This window comes from Chelonia mydas, chromosome 11, assembly GCF_015237465.2.
Source record: "Chelonia mydas isolate rCheMyd1 chromosome 11, rCheMyd1.pri.v2, whole genome shotgun sequence".
Taxonomy (NCBI): Eukaryota; Metazoa; Chordata; order Testudines; family Cheloniidae; genus Chelonia; species Chelonia mydas.
Genome location: NC_051251.2, coordinates 75,615,475 through 75,636,553, shown reverse-complemented (window position 1 = coordinate 75,636,553; position 21,079 = coordinate 75,615,475). Strand labels below are relative to the sequence as shown.

General features: G+C 52.1%; 1 protein-coding gene across 2 annotated transcripts in view; it reads right to left on the bottom strand.

The window, feature by feature from the left end:
- The window catches only part of COL6A2 (collagen type VI alpha 2 chain), a 50,456-nt gene extending 32,867 nt beyond the window's left edge, over nt 1–17,589 (bottom strand). The window contains exons 1-6 of one of the 2 annotated variants that reach the window (XM_037912399.2): nt 17,348–17,589; nt 12,677–12,820; nt 7,718–8,316; nt 2,525–2,545; nt 750–815; nt 30–83 (exon numbers count right to left, since the gene is read on the bottom strand). In XM_037912399.2, coding sequence (XP_037768327.1) covers nt 30–83; nt 750–815; nt 2,525–2,545; nt 7,718–8,316; nt 12,677–12,812 — 876 coding nt within the window. In that variant the 5' untranslated portion in view covers nt 12,813–12,820; nt 17,348–17,589. The remainder of the gene's footprint in view (nt 1–29; nt 84–749; nt 816–2,524; nt 2,546–7,717; nt 8,317–12,676; nt 12,821–17,347) is intronic. The other variant, XM_037912398.2, reaches the window with a different exon arrangement.
- Nucleotides 17,590–21,079: the final 3,490 nt, after the last annotated feature.

The following is a 21,079-nucleotide window of genomic DNA, read 5'->3' as shown; positions in this document are numbered from 1 at the left end:
CGGTGGAAGGGGGATTTTACACCACTCACCTGTCGCCCTTTTAGCCCAGGACCTCCTGGTTGACCCATGTTCCCCTTCGCACCCTGCAAGTAAAGCACGCAAAGAGCACCGTGACTTTTCGTTCGTGGTCAGCAGAGGGCACCGTGTGCTGGCCCCTCTCCCCCAGAGCCCCCAGCGGCAGAGCAGGCCCAGAGAGGAGTGGGCTGGGCTCAGCGCGGAGGAGCGCAGGAGATGGACAACCAGCGGGACAGACACACAATCTGGACTCAGAGCTCTGCTTCGGGGGGAGGGACTATGCAGCCCAGCTGGGACTAGCCCAGGCTGGGGCTGCAGTGTGCTGGGGGAGGGGTACTGCCCGGGCACCCCGGGAGTGGGGGAGCGGAAGAAGAAAGGGGCATCTGGGGAGAGAGGGAGAGTCAGGGTCAGCACAGGAGTCTGGCCTGGGGCAGCCTGCAGGTGTGGTTATGAGTGACCCTAGAGCCCAGAGGGCAGGGGCGGTTACTGGGCGTGGGGAGGGGTCCCCAGTTCCTTTTGTCTCCAGCACAGCGAGAGTGGGGTGGTGCTGGGCTTGTGACGCTGCAGGGGGCTGGTTTCACTGCACCTCTCTCTGCCAAGGGGGGCCCGGCTGCAGCAAAGGCAGTGACAGCCTGGGCTTGGCTGGTCGGTGTCATTGCCCAGTTCCAAGCCCAGCCCAGTCGAAGGACTCACCCAGCATGGCCCCTCCCGCCCACCAGGCCAGCGTCACTCACCTTCTGCCCCCGGTAGCCCTTGGGCCCAGGCGGGCCTGTGATCTCCAGACAGCTCATCTTGTAGCACTGAAATAAACCGGATTAAACATAAGGCATGGGACAGGAGGCGTGGGGAAAGCCAGGTGGAGAACCAGGCCAGGATGACAGAGGTAATGGAAACAACAGGTAGCCTTTAGGGGCCTTCAGAAGCCTAATTCTCAGTCCCCAGGTGCTGATCTCGCTGTGCCCACCGGCTAGCGAGAAGGTGGAGACTGCTGCTGCTCTGTGCATGGGCCCTGCCCTCCGCAGCCAGCCTGGGGTTTCAGGCCTGGGCCCGGCACACACTGAGCTTTGGCCTAGGGAGCGCCTGGCTCGAGGGAACATTGGGGCTGGGATGCCGACGCTGCACCGCATCGGTCTAGCTCCACTCCCGCAGGCCTCGAGGAAACAGCCCCGTTTGCGCTGATGGGATCTGAGTGGGGCCACCAGGCAGCGGGCTGGAAAATCCCACCCTAGACTTCAGAATGGGAACCGGCCAGGAGCCCCCAAATCCTGGCCTGGCTAGGGGTAGCCCTGAGGAGCAGGGACTGTTAACGCTTAGCCTTGACTGCGCTCTGGCCCGGCTGGGTTTAAAGAGCATCTCTGCGCAGTTCTTGTGCCCTTTGGGGCCTGGTGCGGCTGAAACTCTCCTGCGCGTCTGTGTGGGCAGATAAACGGACAGCGGGAGCATAGGTGAGGCTAGACACCAGCTGAAACAGGAAGCCGCCGAGACCCCTTTGCACGTTTTTACTCCTTTCTCCTCAGCAGGCCTGGGGACCGATCGATCGATGCTATAATGGGTGTTGCTGGTATCGAAGGGCTGGGTCTGCTGCTGCCCTCTGCTCTGGGCAGCCAGGCAGGATATCTGAGGCTATGGTCTCAGCCACCTCTTCTCATGAAAAACTGCCACAAAGTGCCTGGGGATTTTGCCTGAGGAAGGTGGGCAGGAAAACGCCATGTTCTCCCCTAGAGGTCCAAGGTGACACGAAGTGAATTAATGGAGGGGCTGCACAGCCTGGGTTACTGGAGCAAAGCTCTCCAAGTTGGGCCTCCATGTGCGCAGTTGCAGCTGAGAGCTGGGCTGTCTCTACAGCAGGAATTCAGCCACCGATTTGCTCCAGTAGGCCTAAGGGGTCTTTATAAGAGATATAAAAGCCAGCTAAGGTACTTAAATACTATCCACACCCAGAGCTGAGCCCCCCGAGAGTTGAACAAATAAAGAAGTGAGAAAGATCTGGGCCCGAGTTGGCCTGGGCATTGAATCATTAAGTTCTTTCACTCCCCGAAGCAGTTCAATAAAACAAACCATCACAGTGGACTAAATAGCCTCATGGGAGCAGTGTCTGCCTCTTCCATCTGATGGTGATTTTGCAGCCTCCAGGGCGGTGATGCAGGTTGCTAGGTCCTGCTGCTGTTTTCTAACCCAGAATCTCATATATATTTCCTTCCAGCCTGAAGGAGCCAGAAACATTTCACAAAACTTTACATAGGCAGAAATCACTATGCCCAGCACTGTAATGCAGCCACCTCTGGGTACACAGCAGCTGTTTATTTATGCTCAGCAAATCTAACCTGGGATTTAGGGCAGGAACTTTAACTAAAAGGCAACATGACCTTGTCCCTGACCCCACACTGAGTTCCACATGGGTGCAGGGGTCCAGCTGCATGGAGCTCAGTGCAGGATCAGGGTTACTCATCTGTGGTGCAATCCAGTTTCATTGGAGTGAGCAAGCTGCGTGAAGGTGCTGTTCACTCACCTCTCCATAGGCTTCGTGTTTCTGTGAAAGAGAGAGAGAGAGAGAAAACAGATCATTTAGATAAAAAAGCATGAAGAGACCTGGAGCGCCTCCCCCTCCTGGAGCTGGGCAGTCCTGGCACTCCCCATTAGGAGCAGGGAAAGCGGGAGACAGTAGTTGTATGGTTTAAAAGCACCATACAAGTAACCCAAGCAGTGGTGACTTTCAGTCCCAGGTGTGAGGTACAGAGGTGCCACTACTCCGATTTCTGACACAGAGGCTGGGATCCTGTTGTCCAAGGACAAAGGCCCCGATTCTGCATATTGTTCTGTATGAGTCCAGGCCTTTGGGTGGGAGCCCAGGCCTGTTGGATGGAATAGCCTGCAGCCTGGGGCCAGAGACAGCCCTTTTCAAGAAAAGAGAAGGGCTAACTGGCTCTGTCTCCTTTTAGTTTACATGTAGGGTAGCACTTCTCACTGGTACACATTTTAAACCATAGAGAATGCAAGAGCGCACTACATTCGCCTTCCCCAGCTGGGGCCGTGGGGCCAGTCCTGCAGAGACGTGCACTGGGGCGTAACGTTACGCCCTGAGCACAGCGCTGCTACAGTCAAAGGGACGGCACACGCTGCCCAAAGCGGAGCACGTGCGTGAGCTTTGAGGAGGCAGGGCCGGGAACTGGATTGTATTGAAAGCTCTGGTCAAGTTTTGCCCCTGTGTTTTCAGTGAGTGACAGTGAAAGGCAAGGTCTTGGCCCCTTTTCCCAGTTACTGGTGGTTAGGAACAGAGAGTGTTTGTCACTGCAGCTTTGTCCTTTGAGATGTTCTAGCCCCTGTCACCCCAGGGTCTGGGCACCTCACAATTGGTACTGGACTTCCCCCCCGTGAGCAGGGCAGGGCTGTTGTCCTTATTGTACAGATGGGATCTGAGGCACAGAGAGGTGAAGTTACTTGCCCAAGGTCACACAGCAAATCTGGGCCAGAGCCAGGACTTGACCCCCACAGCTCTCCCACGTCCTGGGCTAGTGCCCTCACCACAGGACCATCCTTCCCCTCCGTTGCAGTGTGTGATTTCAATGGAGCGACTCCCTTGCTGAGTGTTCAGCACAGACATGAGGGTTTGCAGGACAGGCCTTCGAGTGCTATTACGCCAATAAGGTTTTAAATGATGGATTTATGTCAGACAATACTTGGATAGAACAAAACATCCATGAACTTATTATGCCATGTTGTGGCAGCCGTGTTGGTCCCAGGATATTAGAGAGACAAGGTGGGTGAGCGAATAGCTTTTATTGGACCAACTTCTGGTGGTGAGAGACAAGCTTTTGAGCTCGATATTACCTCATCCACCTTCTCTCTCTCTCACAGACTTTGTTTGCCAAGATTTTTTTTAAAGTGGTCCTAAACTTAGGCTCCTAATTCATTATTTGGGCATTTGAATGAGTTTCCTGGGTACTTGGCACTGATGAAAAGCAGGTGTTTCCGCTGAAAATAAGGGCTGTTGGCTTTGAGTTGAAGTGGATTGTACGACTGTAGTTTTAAATACTCGACTGCATACACTGGTCTACCCCACCTAGTGCAGTATGGGGCAAAGAGGGAAGAGGAGCTGAACATTTGGGGGAACACTGATTTTGTGAAAATTTGGGCCCTGATCCTTTCAAGACTTATGGACGTTTGCAGCCTTCCTAGTAAAGTACAAGCGTATTTGCTGGGTTGGAGAATCAGACACTGCAAACAAGGAAAGAATTAACTAAGCCTCGAACATGAAACCAGGAAGAATCCTAAGGAAGTTTACCAATAACTTTTCAGTCAGACCCTGAGCCTGCAGACGCGTATGCACGTTCTTAACTGCATGCATCTGAGTAGGTGGCCCACTGAACACTTCTTGTGGGTCCATCAGCTGCGGCAAGAGCGAAGCTTCCATTGTAAAAACACGTCCTGCTTGTCAAAGATGCTCAGTGTCGCTGTTGTCACTGAAGTCAGATCTGGAGGGAGCTCAGCACCTGAACGTTTCTCGCCCTTCATGGCTTTGGAGACAACCTAACTGTAAATGCTTACAGTGCTCTACCTATCTTGGTTTTGAGAGTTTGCCTTGCACAAGGTATCCAGGTCTTCCCAGGGCCGGTGCGAGGATATTCTGCACCCTAGGCGAAACTTCACCTTGTGCCCCACCCCCCGCACATTGCTTCATTGGGGGACAAATCTCAACGAGCCTTTATACACCCCAGGGGCCAGCCTGCCCAGGGGCCAGCTGTGCCCAGGGGCTGCTCCCCCAGACCAGGTTCCCCCCTCTCCACCCCCTGAACTCCCCTGGAGGGTGCACAGCCCCCCCGCGAGCCCTCCCCACCCCAGCCCGGTGGCCCCTGCCCCGAGTCCACTCACTGGCTTTGCCGGGCTTGGGCCGATGCAGCAGCTCGGCAGGGAGGAGCCACCTTCCGGAGGCGCCGGAGAGCCAGAGTGTCCGCTTGCAGGGGCAGCGAGCCCCAGCCACGGAGGAGCCGGCGCGACGCAGGGGGGCAGCAGCCCTGCAAAGGCCGCGCCACCCGCCTCTTCTGCCCCGGCTGCAGCCCGGCACCCCCCCCCCGGGGGCTCCTGCAGGCTGCAGCGGATGCATGCGGGCGCCGGCCCCCCATGCGCCCCCCTGGCTCCTCCGTCGCCTAGGGTTACCATATTTCAACAATCACAAAAGAGGATTGGGGGGGGGGCCTTCCCTAGCCCCACCCCATTCACTCCTTCCCACTTCCCACCCCCTGACTGCCCCCCTCAGAACTCCCAACCCCCCCCGGCTCCTTTTCCCCTGACTGCCCTCTCCTGAGACCCCCCCCACCCTAACTGCCCCCCTAGGATCCTACTCACTACCTGTCCCCTGACTGCCCCAACCCTTATCCACACCCCCGCCCCCAGACAGACTCCCACGCCCCATCCAACCACTCCCCGCCCCCTCACAGCCCCCCCAGAACTCCTGACCCATCTAACCACCTCCCCCGCTCCCTGCCTGCCCCCCGGCCGGGATCTCCCTTACCATGCCCATGCTGGTCAGACACTGGCTCCACGGGGAGGCAAAGACGCTGCCGGGCTGCCGCGCCCACAGCCCCTCCCCGCAGGGTGCCGAGGCAGCGGGAGCCGCCGAGCCCGAGCGCGGCGAGGGGGGAGCCAGGGGGCGCACGGGGGCTGCCGCCCACATGCATCCGCTGCAGCCTGCAGGAGCCGCCGGGGGAAGCGCCTGGCTGCAGGAGGGGCAGGGGGCGCGGCTGATCCCCTCTGCCTTTGCGGGGCTGCTGCCCCCCTGCGCCGCGCTGGCGCCTCCGTGGCTGGGGCTCGCCGCCCCCGCAAGCCGACGCTCTGGCTCTCCGGTGCCTCCGGAAGGCGGCTCCTCCCTGCCGAGCCAGGGCACCGCTTTCTGGCGCCCCCAATCACTTGGTGCCGTAGGTGACCGCCTAGTGGTTGCACCAGCCCTGGGTCTTCCTGAGCATGCAGAGAGACCGACAGCATCTGTTCTCCTCACGTCACTGTGAGCTGACCTTTTCATCCCATGGGGGCAAGAACTCCGTGAAGTGTCAGCCTGGCTAACTACTTCATAGAATCATAGAATACCAGGGTTGGAAGGGACCTCAGGAGGTCATCTAGTCCCACCCCTGCTGAAAGCTAGGGCCAATCCCCAATTTTTGCCCCAGATCCCTAAATGGCCCCCTCAAGGATTGAATTCACAACCCTGGGTTTAGCAAGCCAATGCTCAAACCTCTGAGCTAACCCTCCCCCCTAAAATTGTTTTAAATGTCTTGGACCATTGTCTTCTAGTTACAGATAACATTTGGCCTTAATTCTCCTCCTGCCACCTATCATGAATCATAGAATCTCAGGGTTGGAAGGGACCTCAGGAAGTCATCTAGTCCCACCCCTGCTTAAAGCAGGACCAATCCCCAGTTTTTGCCCCAGATCCCTAAATGGCCCCCTCAAGGATTGAACTCACAACCCTGGGTTTAGCAGGCCAATGCTCAAACCACTGAGCTATCCCTCCCCCTACTGAGCTATCCCTCCCCTTCATTTCACTCCAGCAGAGACATCCTGCTCCGAGAGGTTGTGGGAGGGATTTAGGATTGGGGGTGGAGCTTCTTTTCATCCTGACTCCTATACCGAATAGAGGGAAACTGACAGCAGTGGAGACTCTGCCGTTCCCAGAGTGACAAAATGCCGGTTTCAGGAGCTAACCTTCCTCACCCAGGAGAGCTACTGGTGAACTGCAGATCGACTGTTTACATCCCCTCCTCCCACAAAGAGGTGTTGGCACCAATTCTAACATTATGAAGTAAAGTAATTCACCATAAAACTGGTGGCTCAAGTCTTGCTTACGAGGGTTCTAGGATATAGGGGGGGAACACAGACATGGCGATGATAAATGGCAATGACGTGGTCCATCAGAATCTCTCTCCTTGGGACGAACTGTCCGGAGGGGGGCGGGATCTGACACAAGCTTCCCCCCAAAATATTTACTATCAGCTTATTAAACTGTGTGCGCCAGCTGCTTCAATGGTGCTCAATGTCCGGGCCAGGCCTGGTTTGCACGCGCCTTTTGTACTGATTCACCCATTCTGCTAACAGGTGGGAGGGTTAGAGTGGTACGACTGGCTAGTGTGGACACAGTTCTACCGGTATAAAGGTGCTTATACCAGTATAGCTTATTCTCCTCATTCCCCTGTGGAGTAAGGCTTGGTCTGCCATTAAAAGTCGTGTCGGCATAGCTACAGATGTGAAAAAACGCACCCCGACAGCCGTAGCTACCCCGACAGTGCAGACACAATTATGTCGACAGAAGAGTGCTTCTGTCGACGTGGCCAATGTTGTCTGGGGAGGTGGCGTTTGCACGGACAGAAAAGCTCCTTCTGTTGGCGTAGGTTGTATCTACACAAGAAGGCTACGCTGGTACAGGCCCCATAGCATATAGGTAGACTAAGCAGTACTGGCATAAGCACGTTCACCCTGGTGTAACTGCATCCACTTGGGGTTTTGCTGGCTTATCTGTACCAGTACGGTCAGAGCAGTACAACTTGCGTATAGACAAGCCCCTGGATCGCCTGTCCTTGGTCCCCAGTGCCTCCATCCCAGCAGCCCAGTCTGACAAGATCTCTATTGCATCCCTACGTGTGTCACATCGGCCTGACCCTGCGCCCTCTGGCTGCAGCGTCAGGCTGGAGGGGTGTGAGCCAACGTCCCTTACCATGACTTGGATAATCTGGTCGATGGTGTCCTCGTCCACCTCGATGGCACCTCTCTTGGTGGTGGCATAGTTATTGCGGTACAGCTCGTGGGGGAGGTTGGCGATCTCCCGGAGACCCGGCTCGAAGATGTTCTGGCTGGGGGCCACTGCAAAGAGCTTGATCCCTGCATCCCGGGCCTTCTCGGCCTGCATTTTCATCCCGCCACAGGGGCTGCCTGTCACATGGCCGTCGGTGATGACCACAGCGAATTTTACGGCAGGGACTGCATGGCTCATGATCTCCTTGGTCATATTGGAGATCGCGCAGTCTGTGAACGTGCCCCGACCAATGTAGTTGATGGCATTCAGCCTGGTGAGGTACACGTCCTTGCTGTTGGTCAAGGTGCTGTAAATCTGCACCTCGTCTGAGAAGTGAAGTCCCCAGAAATTCCATGTGATGGAGACCTGGTTCTGGTAAACCTCGGTCTCCAGTTTACTGATGAAGGCCTGGATGAACTGCTTCATATGCTCCACCAGGCTCTGGATCGGCACAGTCTGCAGGGCAATGCTTTCCGAGGTGTCAATGATAAAGTACACGTTGATGGGGCAGTCGGTCTTCTCTGTGTGGAGACAACGGGGCAGATAGCATCAGAGTGGGATGGAGTGCGCCCCTCCGGCACCAGACTGGGCAGGTACAAACCCCGCAGAGCAGTGAGCACACGACACAGACCTACCCCTTCTGCACAAGGAACACCCCTGGAGGTGCTTCTAGTGATGGCTCCTGGAAATGGCTATTGGTTAGAAACCACCTCATAAGAACATAAGAACGGCCAGACTGGGTCAGAACAAGGGTCCATCTAGCCCAGTATCCTGTCTTCTGACAGTGGCCAATGCCAGGTGCCCCAGAGGGAATGAACACAACAGGTCATCATCAAGTGATCCATCCCCTGTCACCTATTCCCAGCTTCTGGCAAACAGAGGCTAGGGACACCATCCTGGCTAATAGCCATTGATGGACCTATCCTCCATAAATTTATCTAGTTCTTTTTTGAACCCCATTATAGTCTTTGACAGAGGTTGTTGCGAAGGTCAAGAAATATTTCCTTTTGTTTATTTTAAACCTGCTGCCTATTAATTTCATTTCGTGACACCCCCTAGTTCTTGTGTTATGAGAAGGGGTAAACAACACTTCCTTATTTACTTTCTCCACACCAGTCCTGATTTGATAGACCTCTATCATATCCCCCCTTAGTCATCTCTTTTCCAAGCTGAAACGTCTCCGTCTTATTAATCTCTCCTCATACGGAAGCTGTTCCATACCTCTAATAATTTTCGTTGCTCTTTTGTTGAAACTTTTCTAATTCCAATATATCTTTTTTGAGATGGGGCGACCACATCTGCAGGCAGTGTTCAAGATATGGGCGTACCATGGATTTATATAGAGGCAACATGATATTTTCTGTCTGCTTATCTATTCCTTTCTTAATGATTCTAAACATTCTGTTTGCTTTTTTGACTGCCGCTGCACACTGAGTGGATGTTTTCAGAGAACTATCCACAATGACTCCAAGATCTCTTTCTTGAGTGGTAAAAGCCGACAGGTGAGGAGCAGCACGTGGTTCGGACAGAGACATCCCTTAGGGGAGGATCTCTTAATGGAGATTCTCTATGTCCTAGTCAGGAATAGAGGATGGAAGACAATAAAATATGGGTAGGATCTGATGAGAAACAGTCAAATGAAAAAAAGTCCCATTCAATTACATCATGTAATGGCAGACAGCTGAAAAGTGACAAGTTTTTAAAGTGCTTATATACCAACGCGAAGGGTCGAAATAATAAGATGAGCGAACTTGAGTGCCTTGTATTAAATGAGGATATTGATATAACAGGCATCACAGAAACTTGGTGGAATGAGGATAATCAATGGGACACAGTAATACCAGGGTAAAAAGTATATCGGAAGGAGAGACCAGGTCATGCTGGTGGGGGAGCGGCACTGTATGTGAAAGAAAGCGTAGAATCAAATGAACTAAAAATCTTAAATGAACCAAACTGTACCATAGAGTCCCTCTGGATAGTAATTCCATGCTCGAATAATAAGAATATAGCACTAGGGGTATATTACCGACAACCTGACCAGGATGTTGATAGGGACTGGGAAATGCTCAGGGAGATTAGAGAGGCTATTACAATAAAAAACTCAATAATAATGGGGGATTTCAACTATCCCCATATTGACTGGGTACATGTCACCTCAGGATGGGATGCTGAGATAAAGTTTGACACCTTAAACGACTGCTTCTTGGAGAAGCTAGTCCTGTAACCCACAAGAGGAGAGGCAATTCTTGATTTAGTCCTAAGCGGAGCACAGCATCTGGTCCAAGAGGTGAATATAGATGGACAGCTTGGTAATAGTGACCATATAATTAAATTTAACATCCCTTTGGCAGGGAAAACACCACAGCAGCCCACCACAGTAGCCCGCCACGGTAGCATTTAATTTCAGAAAGGGGAACTACACAAAAATGAGGAAGTTAGTTAAATAGAAATTAAAAGATACAGTGCAAAAAATGAAATCCCTGCAAGCTGCATGGAAACTTTTTAAAGACACCATAACAGAGGCACAACTTAAATGTTTACCCCAAATTCAACATAGTAAGAGAACCAAAAAAGTGCCACCAGGGCTAAACAACAAAGTAAAAGAAGCAGTGAGAGGCAAAAAGGCATCCTTTAAAAAGTGGAAGTTAAAGCCTAGTGATGAAAATTGAAAGGAGCATTAACTCTGGCAAATGAAGTGTGCAAATATAATTAGGAAGGCCAAAAAAGAATTTGAAGAACAGCTAGCCAAAGACTCAAAAGGTAAGAGCAACATTTTTTTTAAGTACATGAGAAGCAGGAAGCCTGCTAAACAACCAGTGGGGCCACTGGACGATGGAGACGCTAAAGGAGCACTCAAGAACAATAAGACCATTGAGGAGAAACTAAATGAATTCTTCGCATCGGTCTTCAGGGCTGAGGATGTGAGGGAGATTCTGAAACCTGAGCTATTCTTTTTAGGTGACAAATCTGAGGAACTGTCCCAGATTGAGGTGTCATTAGAGGAGGCTTTGGAAAAAAATGATAATCTAAACAGTAATAAGTCACCAGAACCACATGGTATTCACCCAAGAGTTCTGAAGGAACTCAAATGTGAAATTGCAGAGTAGTCTGTACTAGAAGATAGGTTACAGAGAACTGTAGTCTGTAACCTATCTTCTAAATCAGCTTCCGTACCAGATGACTGGAGGATAGCTAATGTGACTCCATTTTAAAAAAAAAATCTCCAGTGGCAGTCCCAGCAATTCGAGGCCGGTAAACCTGACTTCAGTACCAGCAACTGGTTGAAACTATAGTAAAGAACAATATTGTCAGACACAGAGATGAACATAATTTGTTGGGGAAGCGTCAATGTGGTTTTTGTAAAAGGAAATCATGCCTCACCAATCTACTAGAATTCTTTGAGGGAGTCAAAAGGCATGAGGACAAGGGGGATCAAAGCAGACAGACAAAGAGCTACAAAAGGATCTCACAAAGCTGGTTGACTGGGCAACAAAATGGCAGAGAAAATTCAATGCTGATAAATACAAAGTAGTGCACATTGAAAACCATAATCCTAACTATACATATACAATGACGGGGTCTAAATTAGCTGTTACTACTCAAGAAAGATCTTGGAGTCATTGTGGATAGTTCTCTGAAATCATCCACTCAATGTGCAGCAGCAATCAACAAAGCAAACAGAATGTTGGGAATCATTAAGAAAGGGATAGATAAGCAGACAGAGAATATAATGTTGCCTCTATATAAATCCATGGTACGCCCACATCTTGAATACTGCGTGCAGATTGGTCGCCCCATCTCAAAAAGATATATTGGAATTGGAAAAGGTTCAGAAAATGGAAACAAAAATGATGAGCAGTATGGAACGGCTTCCGTATGAGGAGAGATTAATAAAACTGGGACTTTTCAGCTTGGAAAAGAGACGACTCAGGGGGGAGATGAGAGAGGTCCATACAATCATGCCTGGTGTGGAGAAAGTAAATCAGGAAGCGTTATTTACTCCTTCTCATAACACAGGATGGGCAGGGATGGTGTCCCTAGCCTCTGTTTGCCAGAAGCTGGGAATTAGGCAACAGGGGGTGGATCACTTGAGGATTCCCTGTTCTGTTCATTCCCTCTGGGGCACCTGGCATTGGCCACTGCTGGAAGACAGGATTCTGGGCTTGATGGACCTTTGGTCTGTCCCAGTATGGCCGTTCTTATGCTCTTAACAGCTAATTTTGACCCCCATCATTTTATATGTATAGTTAGGATTAAGTTTTCCAATGTGCATTACTTTGCACTTATCAGCATTGAATTTCATCTGCCATTTTGTTGCCCAGTCACCCAGTTTTGTCTACACTGGGCTTTGTCTATGCTGACTTCTTAGAATGGGTTTGGGAGGGAGGTGTGGGGAGGGTCTCAATGGTAACAAAGAACGTACACACAAACTGGGCCCACCATGCTATCTACAATGGCATCCCACCTCCCCCACACATACCCACTCGGTCCCTGCCCCCCGCATCTGTCAAGTCTGAGCCAGTATCTGCCTCTCTCATTCGTGTGCGACAGGACAGGTTTACTTCCTGACACCTGACATGGATCTTGCTTCCTTTCTAAAAGCCGGGGAGATTCCCCCATCCCTCCAGACTGAGCTGCTCATGCCCAGACATCCGTGCCCCAGCTCATCCCTCAGAAATGGGAGCTGCATGTGTGCCCTGCCTCACCCACAGGGCAAGGAAGCTCCTTGGTACTTTCCAGCCAGTGTAAAGGAGCAGTGAGCTCTGAGATGCCACAGTGTGGCCCCTCTGAGCAGCCTTTAGAACTGAACCCAGGGGAGTTTTCAATGTTAATGCTAAATACAGAGGACAGAGGCAGAGAGACAAGTTTTCCTGCTGGTACCTGGACAGGCAGTTGGGCGAGGACTGAAGGCTGTGTACTCGTCCTCATCAAACTGAGCCTGGAGGGGAACCAGCGTCATGCAAAGAAGAACGGCAAAAAAGGCCGGCTGGGACATCTCGGCCAGGCCACTTCGCATTCAGCTTCCTGCAGGAGAACAAACCGAGCCCAGGAGTCAGTCAGGGTAATTAGCCACCGGAACAACTTACCAAGAGTTGGGCTGGACTCTCCCGACTGGACATTTTAAAATCAGGAGCAGATGTTTCTCTGACAGCGCCCTCGTCTAAACAGGAATGAATCCCCAAAGTCCCCTGGCCTGTGCTCTGCAGGAGGGCAGACTGGATGATCACAGTGCGACCTTCGGGGCCTGGAATCTACAGTTCATAGCACGGGGCAATGCTGGTAGTGACCCACCAAGCAAAGTGCTCTCTGCGCAGGCCAGAGCGCGGCTCCACCCTCATTCATCGCAGGGTGGCTGCACCTCGGGGACTCTCAGTTAGGTTTCAGGTCTAACTAATCCAGCTACGTTATTTTAAACACCCCTCTTCTTGGAGTGTGGCTGGGAGTTGTTTTTAAGTGGCTTTTACCTTATGCCAGATGGGCGGTTGCTTCCCCAGCCCATGTTGCTCCAAGGGATGGGGTCTGGTGGCCAGCGCAGCAACGTGGGAGTCAGGCTGTCCCGACTGCACTGACTCGCTAGGTTCACACTGGTTCCACCAGCGTCACGCCATTGGGTCCAACAAGGCTATTCCTGACTCACAGGGATGTGAGATCAGCATCAGAGCCATTGTCTGGCCGCATGGCAGTCACTGAACCACTGTGCCTTTCTTTCCTCACCTGGGAATCGGGATCCCATGCCATAGCTTCCTGCCTGCCAGCAGGGCGCTGAGAAAACACAGTCATGTCTGCAAAGTGCTTGAGGGGCTCGGATGAGAGATGTGCCAAGCATTCCGAGACCCCCAAATCCTCCAGTATTACCCCTCAGCCCTTTTGGGCCCCATCCTGAGCCCCAGGACTGTAGCCAGCATTCAAAGAGCATCTGCCTATTAAAGAAATACTTAAGCTGTGCTCGCAAAGCGAAATCAGCGCCCTGTTTGTTTAGTTTGCAGGAAAGGGCCAGGTTCCCTCTGACGTCCAGCTGCACTCAGAGCACCAAGGACTTGGAGTTGGCTCAAGAGGCAGAAAAAGTGCAGCGAGGGTCTGCAGGCTCCTAACAGCTCCCGGGCTTCCATGGGGTCTCAGCAGCCCCCGGGCCGAACGGTCATTTCTAGGCAAGAGAATCCGAGGTTCCCAACAACAAAGACAGGTGAGGATTGCAGCCCTGGAGGACGACGTTGCTGTGCAGTCTGGGGCCAGTCATTGGAGCACAGGCTGGCTCAAGAATTAGCTGATTATCCCTGGGCCCCGCATGGCAATTTGCTGCCCCCTATTGGAGAAGCCAAGGAGGGGATGGGCATGGTGAGAGATTGCTGGAAGGGCGAGAGGCAGAGGGCTGGGGTGCACTCGCTGCGTGGGGCGGGGAAGCTCTGCCAGCCACGGCCTCTTCTGCACCAGGAGGAATGATGCTACTGGAAGAGTAGGGCTGGCTTGGAGCTGCTGGTGTGTACCCAGAGCCCTCTCTCCTCTGTGCCCCCCCAAGAGCCCCCGGGCAAACCACCTGGCGTTTGCAACCAGAGGTTTCCTCTGGGACTGGCCTGCTCCCATCAAGAGTCGCTGTATGAGCAGCAGTTAAAGCAGCCGGGGTCCTTACCCCATCTCAGCTCCCACCCACCCCCGCCCCATCTCAGGTGGTACCATTCCATCTGCTTCCCCCAGCCTCCCATGGGGGCAGCGTGTTCCCCAGGCCCACATGCCAACAGGACCACCGGTCACTGGCTGGGCGCTGGCCCCTGCCTTCCCCCTGGATCCCGTGGAGGGTTCTCTGCTGAGTCCAGGATCCACAGGGAGGTAGTGGGCAGTTGGGGAGGTGTGCGCGAGCGGGGGGAGTGGGGGACGACAGACGGACATACTGACCGTCCTCCAGGCAGCCCCGCAGACAGGTGCCCAGGGAAGGTCGTATTGCCTGGACAGTATTGCCTCCTCTGGCCCGCGTAGGGCGTCCTGGGCAGCCTGGCATGATGGGGAGTGGCCTCCCACTGATCTCATGGGCCTGCGGGGGCTGAGGGAGTGACTCAGCAGAGTCCATGAGGGGACCCTCTCAGAGCTTCCCCCGACCTCCCCTCCTCCAGAGGCTGGGAGTCAGAAGTGTGATGTCCCTGCTGGTGACAGAGACAGGAGGGAGCAGCCCTGGGACTCGCCAGGCCTGGCTTCACGTCCACGCAGCGGAGGCGGAAGGCCTCAGCCTGTGCTGTGACCCTCTCCCTGCACGTGGTTCAGGCCTCACCTCAAGCGATCTATGGAGACTTGAGGGGGCGCGTGCAGGAGCGATGCACAGGAGTGAGCCCAGGAGCTCACCCATCCGCACCTGTCCTAGGTTGCTCTGTTTGTTTGCAGCACGCCCTAATGGCCAAGCAGTGGCCTGGCAAGGACAGTGGCCGTGCAGGAGACTGCTAGTTCTGCGCTTGCAGGCAGAATGGAAAGACACCTCTCCCTCCCCTGAACTCCTCCCCCACAAGCCTTGTTGCACACGGTGAGATCATTCAAATCATTTGTCCCTGCTGCCCTTTCCTACAACAGAAGGGAGACTCTGGCTGGTGGAGTGTGGAGTCCAGTGAAATGTGGTAGTAATCTCACAATGAGGGGTACAGATTCCCTCTGCTCACAGACCGGCGGGACACCAGCCAGCAGACATGACAGACCTTCTGTCCCATACTTGAGAGTGGAGACAGCCTGCAGATCCCCTAACATGCCAGAAGGGCCAGCTCAGTGCCCCAGAACCTCCCTGCATAGCCAGGGTCCCCCATACCACTCTGGTCCACTCTCTCACCTGCTGATGCTCCCAGCTCTCACAGTTGGGTATCCCCATCTTGTGTACCTCCTACACTGAAGATCTACTTGGCATCCCTGAGAGAGTCCTGAGTATCTCACTTGCCTGAGGTGCCCCTAGCAGACCTGAGCAAACCAGTCCCAGCCCCAGCGTCTGGGCTAACACTGTATGGAAGAAGCAGAGTTAATGCCATGAGATGTGTTTCGCTTACAGGAAGAGAGCTATTCCCATGTGCATCATCTCACCAATGGCAAATGTACAGTAATGTTTCACACTCTGTATTCCTGCTCGGAGAACCACCCAGGCCCATGGTTTTCATGGCAGTGGCTATGGGTTGTGTTGAGTGTGTGGAGAAGCAGGATACGTGCACTGGAATATGTGATCTCGGGGTACAACCCTGACACCTGTGCCTAGGTCTGCAGTCACAAAGGCAGCCTCTGCTCTAGCTCTGTCCAAGGCACTAGGGTTTCTTCTGAAAATCAAGTAAGATAAGACTAGGAGAAATCTGTGCCTCCATCTGTAACAAATGCCCAGGCACATGCCTGCCTCCTGCCCTCAGGCACACACAGGCCGGGCTCACTCAGTGCAGGTGCCAGTCGTTTCAGTGTGTGTCAAACAATCTGCTTAGATCTTTCCCTTAGTGCTCAGTTGTCGGTTCCCGGGCAGATCGCCCACTATAAAGGCTTCCCCTCCATTGCCTGGCACCCAGCTGTACCACGTCCGTCCTACTGCAAACAACACAGGACTTCAACCAGCACAGATAGCACGGGAAGGAGGCGGCAAGAGGCCTGGAAATGTCATTTTGTGAGGGAGGAACAATCTCAGCCTGGTTGCCATTTTCACTTGCGTGCAGACATGGCACCTCTTCCAGGGGCTGGCTTATACTGCCCTGTTAACCACCCCCATCAGCGAACTGCTGGCATTGCAGTACCAGCAACCCAGCCACATGCACAGCTCAAGTGGTGAGCATGAAATCAGAGTACACTCCTTAAAACCATCAGCCTGAACAAAGCAAGTTACGCGTACTCTAGCAACAACACTGAGCCCCGTTCAAATCCTGCCGGTTACCTCTTTGCAGAAACAGACACGCTTGTGAAATTCAACAGAACAAAACGCCCGATTTCTGTGGGGCGCAAAGAGGATCTTGTACTCGTGTGTGGTTGAAAGTCCAAGAGCCGCCCTTGGGTCTAACAATTCAGGCTTTGTAGCAGCATCAACATGCTGGTACCGCTACAGTCGGCCAAGTTTGTCCCTCAGATAACGCCGCTGGCTTCAGTGGAGTTACACTAGGGATTAATTTGGCCCAACAAGTTTTACAGTGACTGACTAGCCCCTTGGCCCTGATGCCTGAAACTTGAGTTCCTATACAAGGGACTGCAGACTGTAGAATCTCTCCCAAAAAGCTTTCCTTCAGAAAGCGACCTCATTAACAATTATTCTAATCCTAAGAGAGTTTGTTGCCCAAAACATCCACACATGTAAATCCCTGAACTATCGAGCAGCTCAGAGAGATAAGTGAAATATCCGTCTGTTTACTGTGGCTAGTCTCTGAAAGCAACATGCCTAAAAAGTCTCCTGTATCAATCGGATCAAGAGTTCACAACAACCAGCAGCACTGAATGGATTATATGCACAAACACAACCTGGAGATAAAAAGGTTAGTTTCCCTGTTCACGTCTGCAGCAGCTTCAAAAGAAGCAGGAAGGTTTGTGGAGATATTAAATGGTGAAGCAGGAGTCTTTGCCTACCTGAAAACAAGACTGAAGTTTCCTCCAGAAAGTCAAATCGGGAAAATTCTTGGAAACTTTGTGTCAATAGGGCTTCTGCATCTTCCGTTGGAAGGGTTGGATTTCTTTTCTTAGAGTTTTTGGTGTCTATTTTTGATGAAGAGAAGGGATCAGTTGGGAGTGGCAGTGGCTTCTCCAGCCGAGAGCCTCTGTTCTCTGGCAAAAAAGAAACTGCCTACTTTATAATTCTCCTCCTTCAACTCGGTCTGTGACAGGGGCCAAAGACGTCCTTACTCCGAGTATCCACAGGGTGTCACTGCGCATCCATCGAAGCCCCACTAGGCGAGGCTGGGGAGAGGGAATCGCCCTCCAACCCCCACTCCTTTTCCTGGGGGGTGTCTGGAGTGGGGTGGGGGGAAGTTGTAATGTTGCAGTTAGGAGATTTTTTAAAACAAAACGGAAGAGGAAATCATATTTTTCCAAGCACAGGAGCTCTCTCTGTGCCTGCCACATGGATTTCCACCACTCACTCATGTTACTCCTCTTCCCGCTGTTTGTAACCTATCTTGAGAAGAATGCATAAAATGGACGGGCACATTTCAAAACAGGATGGCCTCAGACTTCAGCTTCCCACAGACTTTACAAATATTCACCTCTTACTCAGGGACCCTGGCAACCTCCTGGCCAGGAAAACGACCTGACCCAACCCCCATTAATGTCACTAATGCAAAGACAAACACAGTAGAGTGAATGGCAGCGCCAGTGTCCCTGCATCGTCCTGTTCCCTCCCCACCCATGTACACTGCCCTGAACTGACCTCCCAGTCTATCGGTGGGGGACCAGGTCACTATCCAAACCCATTCAGCCCTTGGCCTCTCGGAGGGATCTGCCAGTCGTGGTGCTGGGTTTGTAGCCTGTGCGTAGCTCTCACAGGCTGCACCCCGTTGGGTTCCAAGTACAAGCCAGACCCGTCATTTCAATGAATACCCATGTTACTATTTGTTTTCCTAATCTGAATTTTGCTGCTTTCCTGCTATTGTAACTGCTCCATGCCCAGTGTGCCCCATGCATTTCAGTTCAACAGGCTAGCAGTCCTGATTTACTGATGAGTCATTCACTCCGCAGTACTGGACATGGAAAAGCCACACATGGGAAAAGAGCCCTTGCATGTAATTTTCCAATTATTTTCCATATACTTATGTGGTTCTCAAACTGTGGTGTAGGGACTACCAAAGGTCACAGAGCCCTTCCTGGTGGTCCACGGAATGGAATATTTGAGAACCAAGCAGTGAGGTGGGCAGCTGGCTCATGATAAGGTCTTTCTTTCCCAGAATGCTCTGCAGAGTGGAAAACTTGGAGAACCCTGGAGGCAGGACTTAGGGTACAGTCATATATGGGCAGTTTCCTTTTGTGAAGCACATATGGTATGAAACGAAATATGCTTGAAATAATAATAAAAATAAGCAACAACAACAACAAGGAATGTGAATTTAGAATATAAATGTGCTACTCTAACTTTTCCAAAGCTGTAGAAATCTTGAGAAATTACAGAGTGGAAAAAGGGGGGGAAAAGAAAAGAAAACAAGCAAACCCCAAGATATAATTCATTCTATGGCATTCAGTAGTGGAAAACAGAAAGGAGAAAACATAAACATTCAAGGTTTTCAGTTTTTGAAAATTGCATCAAAATAAAAACTGTTTCAAATTTTTCCAGCAAAAATTGAAAGTTTAAGCCAAAACATTTCAGACGAATGAATCTTTCAACCAACTCTCAGATGGATAGATTTTCATGACTCCCTACCCATCTGGTATCTGACTCATTAGATACCATAAGAAATATACTCAGTCCATGCGTGTACAATGTAGGCCAGATTCTACTCGTGGGGTATGTCATCAGGATCCCAGCAAGGATAGTCAGGAGCAAGGGTTAGAGCAGGGCCAAACCTGAGGCAGGGAGTAGTGGAGGAGTTCTTAGTCAGGTTCCAGGCCGGGGTCAATACCAAAGGTCAGAGGCCAAGTCAGGTTTCAGGGTTCAGCTTAGGAAGCAGAGTCCAAATCAAGCCGAGGTCAAAGTTCAAGACCAGAAGTGGTCATGACAGCTACAGGAGATCTGCACTGTTGTCTGGACACTTCCTGGAATGCCCCTTGGGTTTATATAGGGCAGGGAGCCAATCAGGAGCCATGAGGCCGCTGCCTGTCAGACCCCTTGAGGTGGGACTTCCCATGATCTGTGTCCACAGTAGGTCAGAGGTAGCGGAGTGCAAGCTGGTTACAGCTGCTGCTAGGTGGCAGCTCTGCAGGTTCGAGACCCCACCCCAGCCCTTACAATGCCTATGCTGCAATCACAGCTTTAATTTAGCCAGCTCAGGTACTGGAGCAATGAAGCCATAGCAGCGTGGTCTTCCGTACGGGTGGTGCAAGCCTGCCTGGATCCTTGGTAATTACTTCAGTAGCTAGCCATGCTGCCGCAGCTTCCAGCTAGCTTCGGGCTGTCTATGTGAGCTGCAGTCACGCCCCAGGGCTGAAATGTAGACATATCCATTGGTGGAAAAGGGAAATCGTTTCATGGAGGTAAGTGCCGTTACCCCAGATTCACAGCAGCGTGGCCGAGTGTGCAGCTTAGCATGGTATGTCTGTTCCATCACCTTGTATGAGGGATGGCTTTGCCTAGATACATTAGAAAATAAACGATAAATTACCCGGGACCCTCTCGAGAGCCCTGATCCTCACCGCTAGCCCAGCTCTGCTTCATCCTGTCATGCCCCTGGGCTGCTTGAAATTGTACTGGCTCCTAATGGCCCCCAGGGAGCTTTACCCAGCCAGCGCTACATCTCCCAGGATTCCTGCCTGCAGAAGGAATCTGCAGCTGCCAACATAGGGAACCCTCTGGCCCTCAGAGTGTGCAGTCGTGCGGCTTTGCATGGTAGCAGTGAGATAACTTCCATGCGCACTGTATCTTTAAGTGTAGGATAGTATGCAAGTGTGCTGACACTGGCCCTAGGGGCACAGAATCCCAGGACTGGAAGGACCTCGAGAGGTCATCTAGTCCAGTCCCCTGCACTCATGGCAGGACTAAGCATTATCAGTCTGTGCCTGACAGGTGTTTCTCCAACCTGCTTTTAAAAATCTCCAATGGTGGAGATTCCACAACCTCCCTGGGCAATTTATTCCAGGGCTTCACCACCCTGACGGTTAGGAAGTTTTTCCAAATGTCCAACCTAAACCTCCCTTGCTGCAAAGTAACCCCTTGCTTCTTGTCCTGTCCTCAGAGGTTAAGAACATTTTTTCTCCCTCCTCCTTGTAACAACCTTCTATGTAGTTGAAAACTGTTCTCATGTCCCCTCTCAGTCGTCTCTTCTCCAGACTAAACAAACCCAGTTTTTTCAATCTTTCCTCACAGCTCATGTTTTCTAGACCTTTCATCATTTTTGTTGCTCTTCTCTGGACTTTCTCCAATTTGTCCACATCCTTCCTGAAGTGTGGCACCCAGAACTGGACACAATACTCCAGCTGAGGCCTGATCAGCACAGAGCAGAGCGTAAGAACTACTTCCCGTGTCTTGCTTACAACACTCCTGCTAATACATCCAGGGGTGAAAGTAAGTCTAGGGACTTACCGGTACGGGGCTGGGCTGGGGCTGGCTCTGAACTCGGGCAGAAGGGGTGGTGCTGGGGGAAGTCAGAGCCAGCCCCGGCCCACCCTGTACCGGCAAGTGCCTCCTTCTCCCTCCCCGGGGTAACAGCGGCAGCTGGG